At 55.5% G+C, this 20008-nt stretch overlaps 2 protein-coding genes across 4 annotated transcripts in view; both read right to left on the reverse strand.

Moving 5' to 3' along the window:
• Positions 1-180: 180 nt before the first annotated feature.
• On the reverse strand, positions 181-6321 carry GRWD1 (glutamate rich WD repeat containing 1). The gene is made up of 7 exons (XM_080643827.1): positions 6116-6321; positions 5797-5914; positions 5422-5581; positions 2925-3138; positions 2651-2793; positions 2102-2299; positions 181-1209 (listed from the first exon to the last, which is right to left on the reverse strand). The coding sequence occupies exons 1-7, from the start codon at positions 6300-6302 to the stop codon at positions 892-894; spliced, it is 1338 nt and encodes a 445-aa protein (XP_080499953.1). The 5' UTR covers positions 6303-6321; the 3' UTR covers positions 181-891.
• Positions 6322-7359: 1038 nt separating this feature from the next.
• GRIN2D (glutamate ionotropic receptor NMDA type subunit 2D) overlaps positions 7360-20008 on the reverse strand; it is a 44459-nt gene continuing 31810 nt past the window's right edge. For all 3 annotated transcript variants that reach the window (XM_080645085.1, XM_080645084.1, XM_080645086.1), the window contains 3 exons: positions 10288-10475; positions 9848-10080; positions 7360-9671 (listed from right to left, as the gene is read on the reverse strand). In XM_080645085.1, the coding sequence (XP_080501211.1) occupies positions 8343-9671; positions 9848-10080; positions 10288-10475 (1750 nt within the window). In that variant the 3' untranslated portion in view covers positions 7360-8342. The remainder of the gene's footprint in view (positions 9672-9847; positions 10081-10287; positions 10476-20008) is intronic.

The following is a 20008-nucleotide window of genomic DNA, read 5'->3' on the forward strand; positions in this document are numbered from 1 at the left end:
TTAAAAAGCTGGGGGTCACAGGTGAGATACCCTCCGGAGACGCGGAGTGAGCCCGGATGGAATAAAATGTAGGGAAGGCAGAAGGGGTTGCACCCAATGGGTTGAAGGCTGGAGCAGGTGCCAGATTCCTGCTCCTCCCGTTTTCTCTCAGGGAAGCGGCCAGGGGGATGAGAGTCTCATACATCAGGCCTATTCCTGTCCTTTATTGGCTCTTAGGACTGCGCCCCCCCCCCCCCCGACTTTCCTCCCTCCACATGCCTGCCTTCAGCACAAAGGGGAGAAAGCCCACGCAGCCCCCACTGGGGAGTCCTGGCCAAACCCAGCTGGCAGGAAGACAAGGGGCAAAGCCTAATTCTCCGGGGGGACGGGGGAAGGGGGGACCCACCCCTCAACCTTGGTCCAGTCATTGCAAAGCACTTGAGTTCCCTGAGGTCAAAGGGTCAAGCCAAGTGCCTCAGCTGACAATATATCCCGTTATTGGGGCCACACCAGGCCCACCTTCGAAATGGGCCAACAGAGTCCCCTGAAGGGCAGGGGTGAGTCACGGGGCGGAACCAAGTGTGTGGGTGGGTGGGGCCGCTGGAGTCAAACCCAGTGGTTTCAGAGCAGCGGTCGCCAACCGGTGGTCAGCCAAGCACTGGTGGTCCGCGAGGTCTGGAAGGTGGGCGACTGCTGTTCTAGAGCGCCATGGATCAAACCAAGTCCTCTGGCTGGAGGGCTCATCAGGCCAAACCAAGTCCCTTTAAAGGACAGGAAGTCAAGCAGAATCCATCATGGTGGCCAGTGGGCTGAGCAAAATCCTTCTTTGGAGGACCGGTCTGCAGATCTGAATGAGTCCCTTCCAGGAAACCAACCCCAACGTCAGTTCCCAAGTGCACTGCCAGGCCGCGCTCAGACGCTGATGGTGCGGAAGACGGTGAAGCCGGACAGGGCGGTGCTGACCAGGACCCCGGGGCACTGCGGGTGCCAGTGCAGCTCCTTCAGGTCTGTCTCGCCCTGGTGCACAAACAGCAGCTGCTGGGGGAGGTCCGCCAGCCCGGGGTCGGTCTCCGCGTCGCCCGCCTCGGGGTCCCGCTCCACCGCCAGGTCCCACTGTGTGATCTGGTTGTCTGCACCCGAGGCTGCGAAGACCCCACTGTCCTGGGGGTGCCACTCGACAGAGGTCACAGGGGCCACGTGCTGCTTGAAAGTGGCCACCGGGGAGCCAGACTGTGGGAAAACAGGAGTCAGGGGCTTTGAGCACCTCAGCCTGAGTCCTGGGGTACCCCAGGCAGAGCCCCAACCCTCTTCAGCCTCAGGGTTCAACCAGGGCTCCACCCTTGAGCCCCCACAAGCCCAGATTCCCTGAAAGGGACAGAGCGGGAGGTACAGCTGGTAACAATGGCCTCATGTCCGAGGGGCTGCTGGGAACCCTGGTTTCAACTGCACAGAAGCCCGTCCCGGGAAGGGGGTGTCCTCCCCACTGGTCCTATGGCCTTAAAGGGGCGGAAGCAGGGCTCCCAGGCTCCAGGAGCAGCAGATGCGAAGAACCAAGAAGCTGCTTTTCCTGCACCAAGGGGCTAATTTGGAGAAGTGTCTCCAAAGTTCCAGTCAACTCGGCCAAGTGACCTGGCCATGCACCTGCCGTGGGGGTTGGAAACCTTTTCTAGAAACTTCCCAGGGGTGATTCTAGAGAACCCATGACACCGGAGGGAGAAAGATTAGGACACGGTGGTCCCGGGAAGGCACAGAGCCCTATGAAGTGAGGGCTTTGCTCAGGCGGATCCTAGACACGGCAAGTCTTCCTGCCCAGAAGCCCTCTCAGCGCAACCATCAGCGCGTAGCTGGACCACAATGTCACCCCTGCTCCCGGCCTTTCTATGCCTGCGCCTCGCCTGCAGTGAGGGAGCTGGGCTCCGGAAGCTGCCTCTTCTCTCTCTTGTCGGCTCTGCGGCGGGTAGAAAGGCGCTCCACATCAGCCACAAGCCATCCTCCTCCTGAGCCCGCTTCCTCATCTGTAGCCCGAAGGGGCTGGGCCCAGTGAAAGGGCGCTCCCAGCTCTGGCGTCTAAGACCCCTTCAGAGGGCAAACCCACAAATCCCAGTGGCCGCTGGGAACATACCTTGAACTGCCGCAGGTCCCACACCTTGAGGGCCCCGTCATCCCCGCCGCTGAGCAGGAAGGGCTCCCGGCGGCTCCAGTTGATGACGTTGACGTCCCCATCGTGGGCGGCGGCAGTGGTGAGCATGCAGGCCTTGCTGGGGGCGGCCCGGATGTCCCAGATGCGAATGGAGGCGTCAGCTGAGCAGGAGCCGAATACCTGGAAGAGGAGTCTGAGTGACCGGGGTTCCCTGCACTCCACCCGAGACCAGGTACTAGCAGTGGGCCCCTCGCTAGGACCTGCCCCAGCCCCTCCTCCCTTAAGACCCAGGAATCCAGCCCAGCCGGTGTGGCTCAGTTGGTTGACTGCTGACCCAGGAACCAAGAAGTCACTGGCTCGATTTCCAGGCAGGGCACCTGCCGGGGTTGCCAGCTTGGTCCCAGTAGGGGGTGTGTAGGAGGCAGCCAATCAGTGATTCTACCTCTCTCTCCCTTTCCCTTCCTCTCTGAAATCAATAAAATACATATTAAAAAAAAAGACCCAGGAATCCAGACCCCGACCCTGCCTCACCGTGTCCTCGGTCGGGGACCACTGCAAGTCCTCCACGGAGCGTGTGTGGCCCACGAAGGGCCGCTGGTCTACGTGCCAGGAGCCGCCGTCCGTGGGCGTCCAGAGGTGGATGTTCTTCTGACAGTCACCCGTCAGCAGGCGCCCTGGGGAGTCGGGAAACTACCTGGTCCCAGCTGGCCCAGCGCAGTCCCCTCCCTGGAGTCAGCACCCACCCCTGCTGCAGACTCTGCTCCCTCTTGCACCCCAGGACCAAGTGCATACCCCAGGGACTCACCGGGCACACGGGGGGACCAGTCCAGTGCAAAGCCCTCGCCCATATGGCCAGCGAAGGCGAAGATAGGCTTCATGCGAGCCTGCTCATCGCGGAGGAAGGCGGCCAGGGCCTGGGGGTCATCGACCACCTGCAGAAGCCGCCGCAGCGCAAACACCTCCACCTGGCCCTTCTCTGACCATACCCCAGCCACCGGCTCCTCGCCCAGCCAAGACACCTGTGTGGGGAGAAGGAAGGGGAGGTGAGATGGAAGGGGCAGGAGGCTCAGGTTGGTGACCACAGCTTCTAGCACCCCTGAGAACTAGGAATGCAGTTCCTCAACGCCCCCCCCCACACACCCCCAGGGCTGGGACAACAACCCCCAGAATCCCTTGCAGGAAAGAACCACAGTCTGCAAGACCAGCTTGGTACCTGGGACAGCTCCCCACCCTGCGGTAGAGGTGGCGGTCGTGGGAGAACAAAATTCCTTCAAGACTCCTGGGAATCAAGGCTGTAATTCCCACCAGCCCTCATCAGACTCCTGGGTCTGCTACCCTCTCAGTGTCAGAGAGTCACAGGCCTCAGGCCTCAGTCCATTTGCTCACAAGGAGATCCCGTTCAGCCTCAGGCTTTCCAGCAGCACCTAGCCCCGACCTCCTTCTTGAACTCCAGACTCATGTCACACTGACCATTCAAACCTCACGCAATCAAAGCCAAGCTCCTAAGCGCCGACTGCAACCTACTCCTCCCCAAACTGCAGGACCTATTTTTGACTTGTCTCTTCCTCAACCCGACACGTATGCCGATTCCACTAAAAATGCACCACTTCGCCCTGGTTGGTTTGGCTCAGTGGATAGAGCATCGGCCGGTGGACCAAAGGGTCCCGGGTTTGATTCTGGTCAAGGGCACGTACCTTGGTTGCAGGCTCCTCCCCAGCCTGGGCCCTGGTCAGGGCTCATGCAGGAGGCAACCAATGGATGTGTTTCTCTCATATCGATGTTTCTCTCTGTCTTTCCCTCTCCCTAAAAAAAAAATCAATGGAAAACTATCCTCAGGTGAAAATTGGGGGGGGAGGGAGTGAAGCACCACTTTTATCCCTTCCCACCACCTCTATTGTTGTCTTGCACGTTGCTACTGATGCCATCCCTCTCCTGAACTACAGCCCCTACAGGACTGTCCTCTGCCCTTGCCTTCCTGCAGCCTCTTCTCAACACAGCAGGTAGAGGAATGAAAACACAAGTCAGATCCCACCTTTCCTGTGCTCCAAACTCTCCCATGGCTTCCAACGTCTCCCCAAGTAAGAGCCAAGTCCTGCCCTAGCCAGTGTGGCTCAGTGGATAGAGCGTCGGCCTGCGGACTGAAGGGTCCCGGGTTCGATTCCGGTCAAGGGCACATGCCGGGGTTGTGGGCTCGATCCCCAGTAGGGGGCGTGCAAGAGGCAGCCAATCAATGATTCTCTCATCATTGATGTTTCTGTCTTTCTCTCCCTCTTCCTTCCTCTCTGAAATCAATAAAAATATATTAAAAAATAAAATAAAGTAAAAGCCAAGTCCTTACAATGGGCTACAAGGCCCTAACCAATCTGCCTCGTCTGGGCCCACCCCCGAAAGCTTGTCGCTGTATCCCTTGCTCATTCTGCTCTAAACACACTGGTCCCCCCAGCTTCTCTCAAAAACTCCTCAAACATGTCAAGTTCACCCCAGGCCTGTGCACTTGTTTTCCTTGTCTGCAAACCTTTTCCCACACACCCTTGGCTCGCTCCCTCACTTCCTGTGGGTCTCTGTATAAATGGCTCCTTAGCAGTGAACACTCCCCAGGCCATGCTATTCAAAATAGCAACCCACACAGGAACACCCTAAACCCTTACCTGACTTTATTTTTCCTCTACAACACTTAGCACCTTGACACAGTACACATCTACTTATTTTGTTCTTGTCCCCTTCTCGGCGGTATTTAAATTGCAAGCAGCCAGAGACCTTTTGCTCCCTGTTAAATCGCCAGAGACCAAAACAGTACCTAAACCACGTTAACACTTTAATGGAAATGCACAGCCAGACCACAGGCCAAGCACTGCTCTCAGTGCAGTTTGTAGGTCACCTCATTTAACTCACACATCACCTGATCAGAAGATGCTATAACCCTAAACCACAAAAATAACCTCACAGCTCAGAACAGTTCCTGAAAAGTAACAGGAAACACATAGACACTCACATTACAACCAGGTGCTGTTTCCAAGCACCTGAAATAACTGGATTTCAGTTACAGAAAGAATCGTATGTTATTCTATTTGATCCTTACACCAGGCAAGTTTTGCAACTCTCACCATTTCACAGAACATAAAAAACAAAAAGCCTCACAGCACCCAGTACAATTCAGAATAGCTAAGACATATGTAAACTAACATATAAAAAATTATGTGCCTGATGCTTCCCCAAAAGCTGAAGAGCGTGAGGAGGTGCAGGTATAGACGTGAGAGTAGGGGTGTGCCGCAGAGATGTAGAGCAGCTTAGACTGTACTTACCCGAACTCGGTTGATGCCTCCATAGTGGGGCACCATGGCCAGCTCCAGCTGAGGCTTCCGATCTTCTTCATCCTCTTCATCTTCCTCCTCCTCCTCATCGCTGCCCTCTGATGGTGGGGGCTTGGTCCCGTGCAGATTGTGCATCCGAAGCATCATTAATCTGGGGGAAAGTGGGATGTGACTAAGGCGCTGGGTGTCAGGATCCTTAGGGAGGAGGGAAAATGGAAACCCCAACTTCTGGGTCGGAGGGAGGCAGAAGCTGGAAGCACTACCTCCTGGGTCCTGGGGAAGGGGAGCTGGAGGCTGACTCCTGGACTTCGAGGCAGGAAGAGGCTGGGGACTTGGACTCCTAGGAAAGCCTCAGGTCTCACTCACCTGTTGCTTTGGGCGCTCTCCGCCTGGGTCCCGGCACACAGATAAAGTGTCAGAGGAAGCTCTGTGCGATTGTCCCCGAGGTGATCCCGGACTATGTCAAAGCTGAGACAGGGGGCGCCTGGGGAAGGAAGGAGAGGTTAAAAAGTCATGATGGGACAGCGGGATCTCAGCGCCCTCCAGTGTGAGGCCACCCCTCTCAGACCCCAGTCTTCCCTTTCAGAGCGCCTCTTAAGTTAAAGGCTCAGGACCTGGGCCCCTCAGGATCCAGGATTCCAGCTCCCTCCTTCCCCAGGGGCCAGGAGTCTGGGTGCCCACCTACCAGTCTGCGCTCGGTGGTACAGCACGTAGGCCTCCTCGTCCATGACCAGCTCCTCTCCTTCGCGCAGCGGCGGTCCCCGGCCGGGCAGATAGACCTGGGCCGGGCCCTCGGACCCAGCGTCGCGGGACTCGGCCTCCATGGGCTCCTCGGTTTCACACGTGCGCCGCCGACCCTTGCGCGCCGCCATCCTCGAAGCCTCTAGCTGTCGGCGCGAGGTGAGAGCGTCACTTCCGGGTTGCGCTTTCCCCGCCCCCACCCCCTTCGGCGAGCCACCAGGCGGCGCCGTTACCTTGGAAACTCTCTAGTTCACCAATTAGAGAGGGCGGTGGGGAGAGGGAGAAGGAGAACAAGGTAACGGCGTCCTGGTTTAGCCATGGAGGCCTGTGGTGGATACCGGGAGACCACCAGCGCCGCATAACTTTGAGGCGCTCTTCCGCGGAGCCGTGGCAAGGCCTCCTGGGAGATGTAGTTCTCTGGGAGGCGTGTGTTCCGCATCTACTACTCAGTTCTGAGCCTCCACCTTTGACTCCCAGAGCTTTCTTTCCGCTCAGATGATTATTCATGTATGCAAATAAGAGCTCTTGCTGACAAGGACCGTGGGTTTCTGTTCTCTGAAGACCCATAAAAGCGGTTTCTTTTCCCCTCCTTGTGATGACTTTAATTTATTTCAAAATGCTTAATGTAAGCAGGATGATATTACGCGTAAGTTAGTCGGTTGAATCTACCCTCTCGGGGCTGTCAAGTTACAAGTGCTTCTCTTTATCGCCCATCAGCAGCAGAGGTTTGGCTAATTGGCATAATGAAATGTTAGAAATAGATTCTCCTTGGTGAGATTAACGGCATTCAAGATACGTGGACTGGCTGAAATGTATTAGACACTCTCCTCGTTTGCATGAACAGGATATTAAGAATCTTGCAAGCCTCGTTGCCCGTAGCCATAGCAATGGGACCCTTAGACTTGATCCTAAAATGGTTTGATCCTGGATCTTTCCTGAGTTCTCTGTCCCCCATATCTCTAGGTCTCTGTCCACCCCTGCCCCTTCTCGGGGTCTTTTTTCACCTCCCCTTTCTGGGTCTTTGTCTCCCACCTCCCTCCAGGGTCTCTGCTCTCGCTCTAATTCTCTTTCTGCCCCTTATTTCTGTGGGACTTCTCTCCGTTTGTTTCCTTCACAGGTTTGAGGGTGCTGGTGCTGGGGGAGGGAGGACTACGAGACAGACACGGAGCTCACACTTGGACTGAGGAGGCATAAAAACATGGTTTATTCCAAACACTGCAATGTGGAACAGGAGAGAGGGAAGGAACGTTGGTGGTGAGTGTGGACTCCCAGACCCTCTCCTCCACAACCCAGCTCCAGGCCCGGCTGGAGATCTGGGAAGAGGAGGCTTTGGGGGTCTGCTGGGTCATCACTGAAGGGTCACAAATAAGGGTTAGATTTGGAGAGGGTGTGTTTGGTGGCACCTGGGGTAGGTAGTGAGGTGCGACAGGATGGGAGGTTTTGGCCCCTGCAGGTTGGGATCAACGCTGGGGCGGGGGAGGCGGGGCTTCCGTGGGGGTGTGTCCTATGTCAAAATAGGGAAATGTGACCCGGGGTGGAAAAGGAGGAGGGGGTGTCCCGGTTTGACGTCAAGGGTCACAGTCTGGTCGGGGCACAGTCTGGGGCTCGGGTCACAGTTTAGGGTCAGAGGTCACAGTCTGGGGTCGGATGACCATTTGTAGGGGTCGGAAGTCACAGTCTGGGGTCAGGGGTTTCTGTATGGCGGGGCCAAGGTCTAGGGTCACAGTTTGGCGAATGCGTCTCACAGTTTTGAGTCCCAATGGATGAAAGGTTAAAAACGGGCTTCCCCGGAGGCGTGGCTGGGGCCGGGGAGCTGCACAGTGATGTGGGGGCCACGGCCCCGGGCGTGGGGGTGGGGCGCGGGCGTGGCGCGACCCCCCACCTCCCGCCCCATCTGGTGACGTTAAAAAGCCCTTATCGGGTTTTAAAAAATGTCCAGTGGGCTCCGAGACCTCCGCCCCCTCGCTCTCAAGCGGGTGAGATTCCAGGGATCAAATCCCCTCCGGTTCACGGTGCCCCGAAAATGAAGGGGCACAGGACGCTGCTCCAGGCGGGGTCCGGCCAGTTCCACCTTTTTCTTTCCCATCCCACGTGGGTCCTATCCACTGCGCGTGCCCCCTCGGGCCGTGGCCTGCGCTGACCGAGGGGGCGGTCGGGCCCCCGGGGCCGCGTCATACCTCTGACTCGAGGCTGGAGAAGTGCGCCGAGCCCCGGCGGGTCCCCAGATCCCCGCCCCGGTGTCTCCGGTGGGACGCGGCGGGCAGCGGCGGCCCCCAATGCGCCGCGTGCATGCACCGGCGCGCGTGGCGGGAGGGCCCGGTGAGCCGGCGCGCGGGGGCGACGCGGGGACACGAGCTGAGGTCCTCGAGCGAGCGAGAGGTGGGCGCGGGCGGCGGGAGGTCCCAGCCCCCCGCGGCGCGCCGGTGCCGGTGGTGGTGCGGGGCGGGGGGAGCAGGCACGCGGTGCGAGGCCCGCGGGCGGTGAGTGTGCGCCCGCGGGCACCCGCAGCGGGCCCGGCGCCGCGGCGGAGGTCCCGCGGCCCAAGGTGGGGGCGGCGGCGCCCACCAGCCGCCGTCCAGGCCGTCGTGTGAGCAGCTGAGGTGGCGCGGCGGCAGCAGCTCCAGGCTGGCGCAGTGGCGGCAGTGCCAGGCGGCCGGGCCTCCGCGCGGGGGCAGGTAGTCCCAGCTGCCGGCGCGCCAGCCCCCGAGCTTGTCGACCGACCAGTAGCGGCCGGGCGGCGGCCCGAGGCGCTCGGCGTACGGGTAGGGGAAGTCGGCGTACCACCAGGGCTCCAGGCCGCCCAGCGACGCGCCGCCCAGGCTCTCCGAGTCCTCCGAGTCCGACGGCGACGGTTCGAGGTCGAGGTACGGGCACGGGGGTGGCGCGGCGCGGCGCGGGGGTGGCGCAGCCTGAGCCCCACCGCCCGCCCCGCCCGCGCCCCCCGCGCCGCCCACGCCGGGCCCCAGCAGGGGCTGGCTCTCGGGGTCGGAGCGCGGCCAGCGCGCGGGCGCTGGCGGGCTCTCGTCCTCGTAGGCCAGGCGGCACAGCGGCGGCCCGACGGCGGCGGCCGCGGCGGCGGGGGGCGCGGGCGGCGACGGGAAGCCGGGGTAGGCGCCGGCGGAGGGCTCTGCTGGCTCCTTGTCCCGCACGATGGCGAAGTAGGAGGGCGGCGGCTTCTGCGGGGGCTGCGCGGCCGGCGGGGACAGCGGGCGGCCTCCCGCGCCCCGGGGCGCCGTGCGCGCCTCGCCCACGCCCAGGCCCTGCGGCTCGATGGGGCCGTAATAGCGGTGGAAGCCGTCGGCCAGGCCCGTGCCTCCCGGCGGCCCCGCGGCTTTGGCGCGGCGCCAGCGGTCCACCGCAGCGCGCTCCCGGGGTAGGAAGGGCGCGGGGCCGGGCGCGGGGCGCGGGGCCGGGTACGCCGGGCTGGGCAGTGGCTGCGGCGGAGGCGGAGGTTTGGCAGGCGGCGGGGCGGCTTCGGCGCTGCAGCAGCTGTACATGCCCTACGGGGCCGCGGGGGAGGCGGGGTCAGCGCCGTAGGCCGGGGACCCCTACCTCCACCCCTCCACCCCTCCACCCCTCCCTCCTCTCCTGGTCCCTCCCAATCCTGGGCACCCCTGCGGGTTTCCACCTGTCTGTCCTCTTGCCTCCCTCCCCCGCCCCCCACGCTCCCCTGTACCCTGGAGAAGGCCAGCAGGAAGTCCATGCGGTGGGTGGGCCCCAGGCAGTGCCGCAGACGCCAGTACACCAGGTGCTCCCAGGCGAAGACCAGCAGGGACAGGCCCATGGCCACCAGGAGCATGTAGAAGACACCCGCCATGTTGTCGATGTCCAGCTTGCTGCTCATCACCTCGATCTTGTCATTGTGGCAGATCCCGGAGAGCCACAGCCGCTCAAGCATCTCAATCTCATCTGGGGGGTCGGGGGAGGGGAGGTGCAGTCAGAGGTCACCTTTGTAGAGATCCCTTGAGGACCCGCCTCTGATATAGGAGTCTAGGCCCCCAGCAGCCTCCTCCCCCGACCCTGGTGCCCTGGGCCTCATCCCCTCCTTCCTCCGGACCCAGGGCTCCCCCCCCCCTCGCCCCTCGTGCTCCCCCAGATCCCCCTCTGCAGCCGCACCGTCCCCCAGGAACTGCAGGAGCGCCAGGTCGATGGGCCGCTTCCAGCGGGAGCCCTTGTGCAGGGCGATGCCGTAGCCCGTGGTGGCAAAGACCTTGCCGGAGCCGATGGTGACAAGCTTGCAGCCCTCATCCTTGCGGGCCATGTAGTTGAGCACAGCCGCGTCATAGATGAAGGCGTCCAGCTTCCTGGGGGGAGGGGGGCATAAAGGGCAGGGTCAGTCCACCCCATGCCCTCATGGCCCAGCCCCGAACCCCTGCGACCCCTCACCTCCAACTGCTCCCGTCACTAATAACTCTCCTTGAGCAAGCTGCACTTCTTTGTGCCTCAGTTTCAATATCTGTAAAATGGGGATAACAGCCACACTTCCCTAGGGGTTGCTGCAAAGGTTAGATGGTGCTGGGTGCAGAGGAAGTGCTGGAGAAATGCTAGCTGTGACTGTTAAGTAATTACTGGTTTAATCCTCACCAGAGTCCTCCACAGGAGTCCTATATACTCCTCCATGTTACAGGGGGCTGAGGCTCACAAAGGGAATCACATATAGTAGGTCCTCGGGTTACGGGGGAGATCCGTTCCCTACGGCCTGACAAAATGCGATTTTCCCAGTATCTCGGAACCCACCTACACAAGCACCTACGTCCCTCACATGGAGCACATACCCAGCAGTAATGAAGTGAAACAGTAACAAAATGTAAAAGAAAGATAACAATTCCTGACCTTGTGGTAAATAAATAAAAAACATAAAGGACATATGTATATATGTCGAAATAATGGAACTTTTAAAAAATAAATGGGAGAAGGCGAGGTAACCACGAAACGACGTACATCGAGTCCGACGGAACCCGAGGACTGTCCGTAAATAATAATAGAATGTTACTGATCGCTAACATGGTGCCAGGCACTGTCCATCTACTTAAATAACTCATGTAATCCTCACAACGTTACCAGAAGGTAGAAACTATCATTTCCATTGTCCAGACCAGGAAATGCAGGCCCAGACACACACACCCTCTTAATTTGCTTGCATTCTCCCGCGAGGCCCCAATGTCTCAAACTTGCTGGGAAGAGGGTCAGGGATGTGGAATCAGCTCTCACGGAGGGGTGCATGCTGGGACTTGCCACTTCCTTCGCAGCTGCGGCCACTGTGCACTGATTTCTGTAATGACTGCATTCCCCTCAGCCTCTCCCACGGACTTGAGCGCCTGAGGGGAGGGTCCGAAGGCACCACATTCCAGGCCGTGACCGAGCACCGTTCCTGTACATACCAGGTGGTTGTAAATCTTTGCAGAATAAAGGAATGAGTGAGCGAATCCACACCACGGAGCCCTGTGTAACTATTCTATGAAACAAGATAAATGCCTATGATCTGACATCTGAAGATGTCCAGGGAGTATTACTGTGGGAAAAAAAATTACAAACACAAACCACTCCCAGAATCCCCATATAGTGTATAACTCAGTGCGTACTTTTAAAAAATATATCTATTATATTGATTTTTACAGAGAGGAAGGGAGAGGGATAGAGAGTTAGAAACATCAATGAGAGAAACATCGATCAGCTGCCTCCTGCACAACCCCCACTGGGGATGTGCCTGCAACCAAGGTACATGCCCTTGACCGGAATCGAACCTGGGACCCTTCAGTCCTCGGGCCAACGCTCTTTCCACTGGGCCTAACCGGCTAGGGCAGTATGTACTTTTTAAAATGACATATGTAGGGGGTGAAATGTTGGTCTTCTTAACTGCAGACCCCTGACTAGCTCCCAGAAGGGGGTACTTGTCCTTCTAGTCCAGCATTGTCCGAAAGAACATTCTGTGATGATGGAAATATCCCGTCGGCCCGTCTGGCGGGGCAGCCACCAGCCATCCGTGGCTCCCGACCTCTTGAAATGTGCCAGTGCCACGAAAGGATGGAACTTTCCACTTAATTTGAATTAATTTAAATGGAAATAGTATTGGACAGTGCAGGTGGGGGGGGGGAGGAGCAAGAGAGAGATCAGAGCCTGTGGCCGGACACTGGGTGGCAGCTGTTTGCCTGTCGATATAGACAGCTCTCTGCCCCCCACACTCACACACGTGCGCCAAAATGCCTGTGTACGGGTTTGGTTGCAGAGAAATTAAAGAAAAGGAGAGAATGAGTCCACGCACCCCAAATAGGGAGGCACACGGACAGCATTCCCCACAGCAAGTGGATCAGCCTCGGGGCGGGGGGTGGGGGGTGCGGGCAAGGAAGGCTCTGGAGAACGAGTGGAAGCTGTTGAGAATGGCGTTTGAGTGAACTTTATATAGATCCTCATGGGCAGGGAGATCCCAGCTGACATCTGGAAACATATATATATAGGCAAGAAAAACGCCAGCACCGCCCGCGGGCACGGCGGCCTCGTGGCCAGACTGTCATTTCTCTAACTTTCTCTTGGTTTAGCTAAATGCCTTTGAGGGCGAAAGGTGAATCGCATCCCCGTTTAAGTGAGAAAACCTGGGAGTTTCCAGCATCCGGCTGAAGCGGCGGGATGGAGGCTCTGGGGATGAGGAGAAGATGGAAGGAGAGTCTTGGGGTCCTTGGGGGACAAGGGAGGGGTATGGTGGGGAGAGACCGAGAAGCATTTTAGAGAGAGCCCCCAAACCAAGGCCTCCAGAGGTGGGGAGGTTGGAGCGGCTTTCAGGAGGAGGGGACCTAAGAGCCTTCACTTCTATTTTTTTAAAATATATTTTTATTGATTTCAGTGAGGAAGGGAGAGGGAGAGAGAGATAGAAACATTAATGATGAGAGAGAATCATTGATCATATGCCTTCTGCATGCCCCCTACTGGGGATCAAGCCCGCAACCCCGGGCATGTGCCCTTGACCGGAATCGAACCCCAGACCCTTCAGTCCGCAGGCTGATGCTCTATCCACTGAGCCAAACTGGCGAGGGCGAGCCTTCACTTTTAATCATTTGCTCTGTTGTTCTGGAATACAATGCTGCCCTCCCTTCCCCCAACTCTCTCCCCCGACTCCCTCCCCCCACATTGCACTTAAACCTCTAAAACTCAGCCGTGTTCTACAGCCTTTGTTTAGACACAGGTTCGGGGAAAAATAAAATACCCCGTGTCTGTCCTTACGTCCCTGCTTATTCTGCCCTGTCCTAAGGGATCTTAGCATCTGAGTCAGCTCCCGCCCCTCCTCAGCTCACAGCCCTCCCCTGACTGCCCACTTCTCTCAGAGTCATTAGAGTTATGGGGAGCTACAAGGCCGGGAGCCACTGAACTCCCCCGCATCCCTCCTTACTGCATCCCTCCTTCCTCCTCGGGCCTCATCTCCCACACACACCTCCCGCACCACGTCTGCGGCAGCCACGCGGGCCTTTGCACAGTTCCCCACTGCGGCAGCGTGCTCCTGCTCAAGGGCCTTTGCACCTGCTGTGGCCGCTCCCCCCCCCCACACCCCAAGTGAGTGAGTGGGCTTCCAGAACCAGCTGGGAGGAGAAGCCGTTTCTTTTTTTTTTTTTCTTCCAGACACCCACCTGGCTCGCTCCCTCCCTCCCTTCAAGTGATTGCTCAAAAGACACCTTCCCAAGCACCCTACTTAATGCTGCAACCTGTAGCTTCCTCCCAGGGTCTCCCATACTCCTCCATTCCCCCTCCCCGTTTTTATCCACAGCACTTATCCCCTTCTATAATAATAAAAGTGCAATATGCTAATTAGATTGGACAGCCAAATGACCTTCCGGACGTCATTCTGGAGGAAGCCGCGCAGCAGGGGCTGAGGCAGAGATGGTTAGGGGTGATCAGGCAGGCAGGCAAGCAGTTAGGGGTGATCAGGCAGGCAGGCGACTGGTTAGGAACCAGAGGTTCTGGATTATGAGAGGGTGCAGGCCGGGCTGAGGGACACTCCCCCTCCCATCCACGAGTTTCATGCACCAGGCCTCTAATGTAATTATAAAATGGTCTTGGTGATTGTTTTGTTGTTAATCCTCACCCAAGGATATTTTTTCCGTTGATTTCCGCCTCCCCCCCCCCCATTGATTTTTAGACAGAGTGGAGGGACGGGGAGAGAGAAAAACATCGATGTGAGAGAGACACATCAATTGGTTGCCTCCTGCACGTGCCTCAACCAGGGTCGGGGAATTGAACCTGCAATGAGGTACATGCCCTTGACCGGAACTGAACCCCGGGCCTTTCAGTCCGAGGGCCGATGCTCTATCCACTAAGCCAAACCAGCTCAGGGGTTACGTTTACCGCCTGCCTCACCCTACGGGAATGTAAATTCCCTGAGGCACAGACCTGGTCTGGCTGATCCCTGCTGCATGCACCGGGTCTGGAACCACGCCTGGCACACAGCAGGTGCTTTATAGCGAGAGGTGGAACGAATGCATTGAGGCCGGTGGGAGGAGGTGTTCTGTGGGCCACGCACTGCAGCCAAGAGGTAAGATTTCATTAACGTGGGAAAGATGCCAAGAGTCGTTCCTCCGTGAAAAGCAAGATGAGAGCAGCGTGTGCTTTCAGTAAGGAATGCGTGAAGACGTGCACTTGCATACATGGTGTAACTGATCCCAAATAAATAAACAAGGATGCTTCCTTAGGGAGAGGGGCCCGGTGCTTCCTTCGTGCTCCCTCCCCGCCGCCCCAAGTGAGTGAGTGGGCTTCCAGAACCAGCTGGGAGGAGAAGCCGTTTCTTTCTTTCTTTCTTTTTTTTTTTAATATATTTTATTGATTTTTTACAGAGAGGAAGGGAGAGGGATAGAGAGTTAGAAACATCGATCAGCTGCCTCCTGCACACTCCCTACTGGGGATGTGCCCACAACCAAGGTACATGCCCTTGATCGGAATCGAACCTGGGACCCTTCAGTCCGCAGGCCGACGCTCTATTCACTGAGCCAAACCGGTTAGGGCTCTTTATTTCTTTTGAAGAAATGCATTTCAGCCGCCCGCCCGCCCGGTCGCTTGCCCTCAGCGGTAGGACAAGCCCACAGCTGGTGTGTGAGCCAGCCAAGGCCACGTGATGCTGCCAATTCCCGGTACTTCGCTGTAAGGGTGGAATTTTCTAGTGTGTTCTCAGTGGTGACCACCAGCCACATGTGGCTATTTGAATTCAGATTTTAACTAAAATGAAAACTCGCCCTGGCGGGTTTGGCTCAGTGGATAGAGCGTCAGCCTGTGAACCAAAGTGTCCCGGGTTCAATTCCGGTCAAGGACACATACCTCGGTTGCAGGCTCCTCCCTGGCCTGGGTCCTGGTCAGGGCTCCTGCAGGAGGCAACCAATCGATGTGTTTCTCTCACATCGTTGTTTCTCTCTCTTTCCCTCTCTCTTCCACTCGCTCTCAAAATCAATGGAAAAATATCCTTGGGTGAGGATTAAAACAAAAACAAAAAACTAAAAAATAAAAATAAAAATGATATTAAAAATTCAGCCGTGGCTGGTTTGGCTCATGGATAGAGCATCGGCCCTGCAGACTGAAGGGTCCCAGGTTGGATTCCAGTCAAAGGCACATGCCCAGGTTGCAGGCTTGATCCCCAGTTGGGGGTGTGCAGGAGGCAGCTGATCGGTGATTCGCTCTCATCGTTGATGTTTCTATCTCTCTCTCTCTCCCTTCCTTTCTGAAATCAATAAAAATATTTTTAAAAAATTCAGTTCCTTCTTGGCACCAACCACATTTCGAGTGACGGAGAAGTGGTCCCTGTGCTGGACTGTGCGTGTCAGGGACATTTCCACTGTCGCAGGGCAGCCTCCCGGAGAGCGCTGCTCTCACACACGTCTGTCTCCCACGCAGAATGGGAGCTCCCGAGGAGCAGGGACTTGGGTCTGTCCGCTGCTGTTCCCTCAGGGCCTGGGCCGGTGCCTGGTGCGAGAACTTAGTGAAGATTTAGTGGATGAATGGATGAATGAATGCTTTTTAACTTTTATAACATTAGGGGCTATCTTGTCAGGCTCATTATTAGCTTTTTAAAAAATTGACTTGAGCCCTAGCCGGTTTGGCTCAGTGGATAGAGCGTCGGCTTGCGGACTGAAGGGTCCCGGGTTCGATTCCGGTCAAGGGCATGTACCTTGGTTGCGGGCACATCCCCAGTAGGGGGTGTGCAGGAGGCAGCTGATCGATGTTTCTCTCTCATCGATGTTTCTGGCTCTCTCTCCCTCTCCCTTCCTCTCTGAAATCAATAAAAATATTTTTTTTTTTAAATTGACTTGAGAGAGAGAGGAAAGGAGAGAGAAACATCGATTTGTTGTTCTACTTAATCACTGATTGATTTTGTATGTGACTTGACCAGGGATCAAACTTGCAACCCTGGGGTATCAGGATGATGCTGTCAACCAACTGAGCTACCTGGCCAGGGCATGGTTCATTGTTTGTTTTCTTCTTTGTTCCTCTCGATATTAAAACATCATATCTATAATAATAAAAGCGTAATATGCTAATTAGACTGGATGTCCTTCCGGACAAAGCCGGGGCTGCGAGGGACACCCGGGTCCCGGGTGCCAGAGGGAAGCCGGTGCTGCAGCCTGGGGAAGGAAGGCCTCCTCTTGCATGAATTTCGTTCATCGGGCCTCTAGTATATACATGAAAGAGACTGCAAGATACTAACATTGGGGATTTCCCCCAAAAAATCATCCAGACAGATCACCCCACAGTGAAGTTCCTAGTCAACAACCCCATTTATATAATCACAGACCCATCATTTCGAGAGCTTTGGACCCACCGCTCCCAAATATGAACAGACTCCCAAGGATGACCAGCCATCAAGTAAAGCCTCTAATACGAAAGATAGAAACCAACAGCAGGTGACTTGAAGGAAACACTATGCAGACAGGAGATAATGTAACCCCTCGCCCCCCACAATTATCATTCATATCATCAGGGAAACAAGACAAGATATTGCAACTTCAAACCGTGAACAGGATACTATAAAACAGGCCACTCTAAAATAATACCGTAAAATTGGCAAACTACTATACAAAGTTCAGAGATCAAAGAAAGTGCTTAGAAATGAAAAACACACTTGCAGAAATGAAAAGCTGAGTAAAAGAGTGGAAGATACCATTAAGAAGGTCTCCCAGGAAGTGGAGCAGGGAGCTGGAGAGATGGATAAATAAGAGCAGGAATAAAAGAAATGGACAGTCCAGGAAGCCCAATGTGAAATTAAGTAAGAGTTCCAGGAAGAAAGAACGAAACTGGGGGGAAGAGGGGAAATGGTAATAGAAAAAAAAAAAAAAAAGAGAAAATGTGCTAGAAGAAATGACAGGATTGGAAGGTTCAGTCATGAAAATACTGAAGACACACTGCCCAGGACAGGAAAAAGAAAGAGGTCACAGGAGAGCCTTGGGAATCAGAATGACTTTGGATTTTTCTTTCTTTTTTTTTTTTTAAATATATTTTATTGATTTTTTACAGAGAGGAAGGGAGAGGGATAGAGAGCTAGAAACACCGATGAAAGAGAAACATCGATCAGCTGCCTCCTGCACACCTCCTACTGGGGATGTGCCCGCAACCAGGGTACATGCCCTTGACCGGAATCGAACCTGGGACCTTTCAGTCCGCAGGCTGACGCTCTATCCACCGAGCCAAACCGGTTTCGGTGACTTTGGATTTTTCAACGGAAGTTAGAAATGAGGAGGGATGCTTTTAAACACCTGGAGGACAATGATCTCCAGCCCAGAATTTTACATCCAGCCAGCCAGATGGCCCCTGGGAGAACTGAGGTTTTGCCCTGGCCGGGGAGCTCAGTTAGTTAGAGCGTCATCCTGATACACCAAGGGTTCTGGTTTGATCCCGGGTCAGGGCACATACAAGAATCAAGAACGAGAAAGCCGCCGAAACCGGTTTGGCTCAGTGGATAGAGCGCCGGCCTGCGGACTCGAGGGTCCCGGGTTCGATTCCGGTCAAGGGCATGTACCTTGGTTGCGGGCACATCCTCAGTGGGAGGTGTGCAGGAGGCAGCTGATCGATGTTTCTCTCTCATCGATGTTTCTAACTCTCTATCCCTCTCCCTTCCTCTCTGTAAAAAATCAATAAAATATATTTAAAAAAAAAAAAAAAAGAACGAGAAAGCCAAACTCAGGGAGGGTAAGACTTGGGAGCCAATATGATCTGAACCCCCGGAGTGGTGAGCGGATCCAGTCAGGATGCAGACCTTGCACAGACTGGAGCCGGCCAGAAGGTCAGGAGAGACACTTCTTCAAGGAGATGAAATTAATGGATTACCTGCGGCTCTGAGTAGACGGAGAGATTCATGTAATTAACAGAGAATGTGGGTTTGCATTAGTTAAGCACAAAGAAAACTCAGACACTAAGCAACTGGGTGGGGGTGGGGGTGGGGGGAGAGAGACAATTATTAACTCCAGGAAAAACAAAGATTTGTGTGGGAGCGGAAAGTCATCTTGGTTTACTACTGGTGGCAGCTGTGGGAGCAGAGACGCAGTCATAACATGTAAACACTGCGTGTTCCAGCCAGGATCCCGGCGTGGGAGGCTGCAGCAATTTAAACCAGAGTATGAATACGTGTCTTCCGTTGTGAGAAGTGAACGGAAAATGCCTAAAGTTGAAAAAACCAGGAGGTAGCCATTCAAACGTGGTATTTAGAGACAAGGACATGAATAACAAAATGACACAATAAATGAGGGGACAGCAGATTCCTCTGGCGTGGGAGAAATGGAGGGAGGCAGGAGGGGGTGGTGGGTTTTCATTTTTTAAAATCGTGTATTTGACGCTCCAAATTATGTGAATGTATAACTCTGATAAAAGTAGAACTAGCCCTAGCCGGTTTGGCTCAGAGGATAGAGCGTCATCAGCCTGCGGATTGACGGGTCCCAGGTTCGATTCCAGTCAAGGGCACCTGCCTGGGTTGTGGGCTTGATCCGCAGTAGAGGACGTGCAGGAGGCAGCCGATCAATGATTCTCTCTCATCATTGATGTTTCTATTTCTCTCTCCCTCTCCCTTCCTTTCTGAAATCAATAAAGATACATTTTTTTAAAAATAGAACTAAGCCGAAACCGGTTTGGCTCAGTGGATAGAGCGTCAGCCTGCGGACTGAGGGGTCCCGGGTTCGATTCTGGTCAAGGGCATGTACCTTGGTTGCGGGCACATCCCCAGTGGGAGGTGTGCAGGAGGCAGCTGATCGATGTTTCTCTCTCATCGATGTTTCTAGCTCTCTATTCCTCTCCCTTCCTCTCTGAAAATATCAATAAAATATATTTTTAAAAAAAATAGAACTAAGCCCTAGCCAGTTTGGCCTGCCGACTGAAGGGTCCCAGGTTCGATTCCAGCCAAGGGCACATGCCTGGGTTGCGGGCTTGATCCCCTGTGGGGGGTGTGCAGGAGGTAGCTGATCAATGATTCTCATCATTGATGTTTCTATCTCTCTATCCCTCTCCCTTCCTCTCTAAAATCAATAAAAACAGCCCTAACCGGTTTGGCTCAGTGGATAGAGCATCGGCCTGTGGACTGAAGGGTCCCAGGTTCGATTCCGGTCAAGGGCATGTACCTTGGTTGCGGGCACATCCTCTGTAGGGGGTGTGCAGGAGGCAGCTGATCGATGTTTCTCTCTCATCGATGTTTCTAACTCTCTACCTCTCTCCCTTCCTCTCTATTAAAAAAAAGAAAAAATCAATAAAATCTAAAATAAAATCAAATCAATAAAAACATATTTTAAAAAGTAGAGCTAAAAGCCCTGGCTGGTGTGCTCTTAGAGCATCAGCCCCTGCAGAAGGGTTGCAGGTTCGATCCATGGCAGGGTGGGGGTGAGTGCGG

This window comes from Plecotus auritus (genome assembly GCF_963455305.1).
Source record: "Plecotus auritus genome assembly, chromosome: 10".
NCBI classification, from domain to species: domain Eukaryota; kingdom Metazoa; phylum Chordata; class Mammalia; order Chiroptera; family Vespertilionidae; genus Plecotus; species Plecotus auritus.

Excerpts from the sequence above, each read along its gene's own strand:
- GRWD1 (XM_080643827.1), bottom strand. The coding sequence starts at position 6,302 with ATGGCGGCGCGCAAGGGTCGGCGGCGCACGTGTGAAACCGAGGAGCCC. Across the intron at positions 5,915-6,115 it reads GTACCACCGAGCGCAGACTG|GCGCCCCCTGTCTCAGCTTT; the intron begins GTAGGTGGGCAC and ends TTCCTTCCCCAG. Across the intron at positions 5,582-5,796 it reads GAGAGCGCCCAAAGCAACAG|ATTAATGATGCTTCGGATGC; the intron begins GTGAGTGAGACC and ends ACTTTCCCCCAG.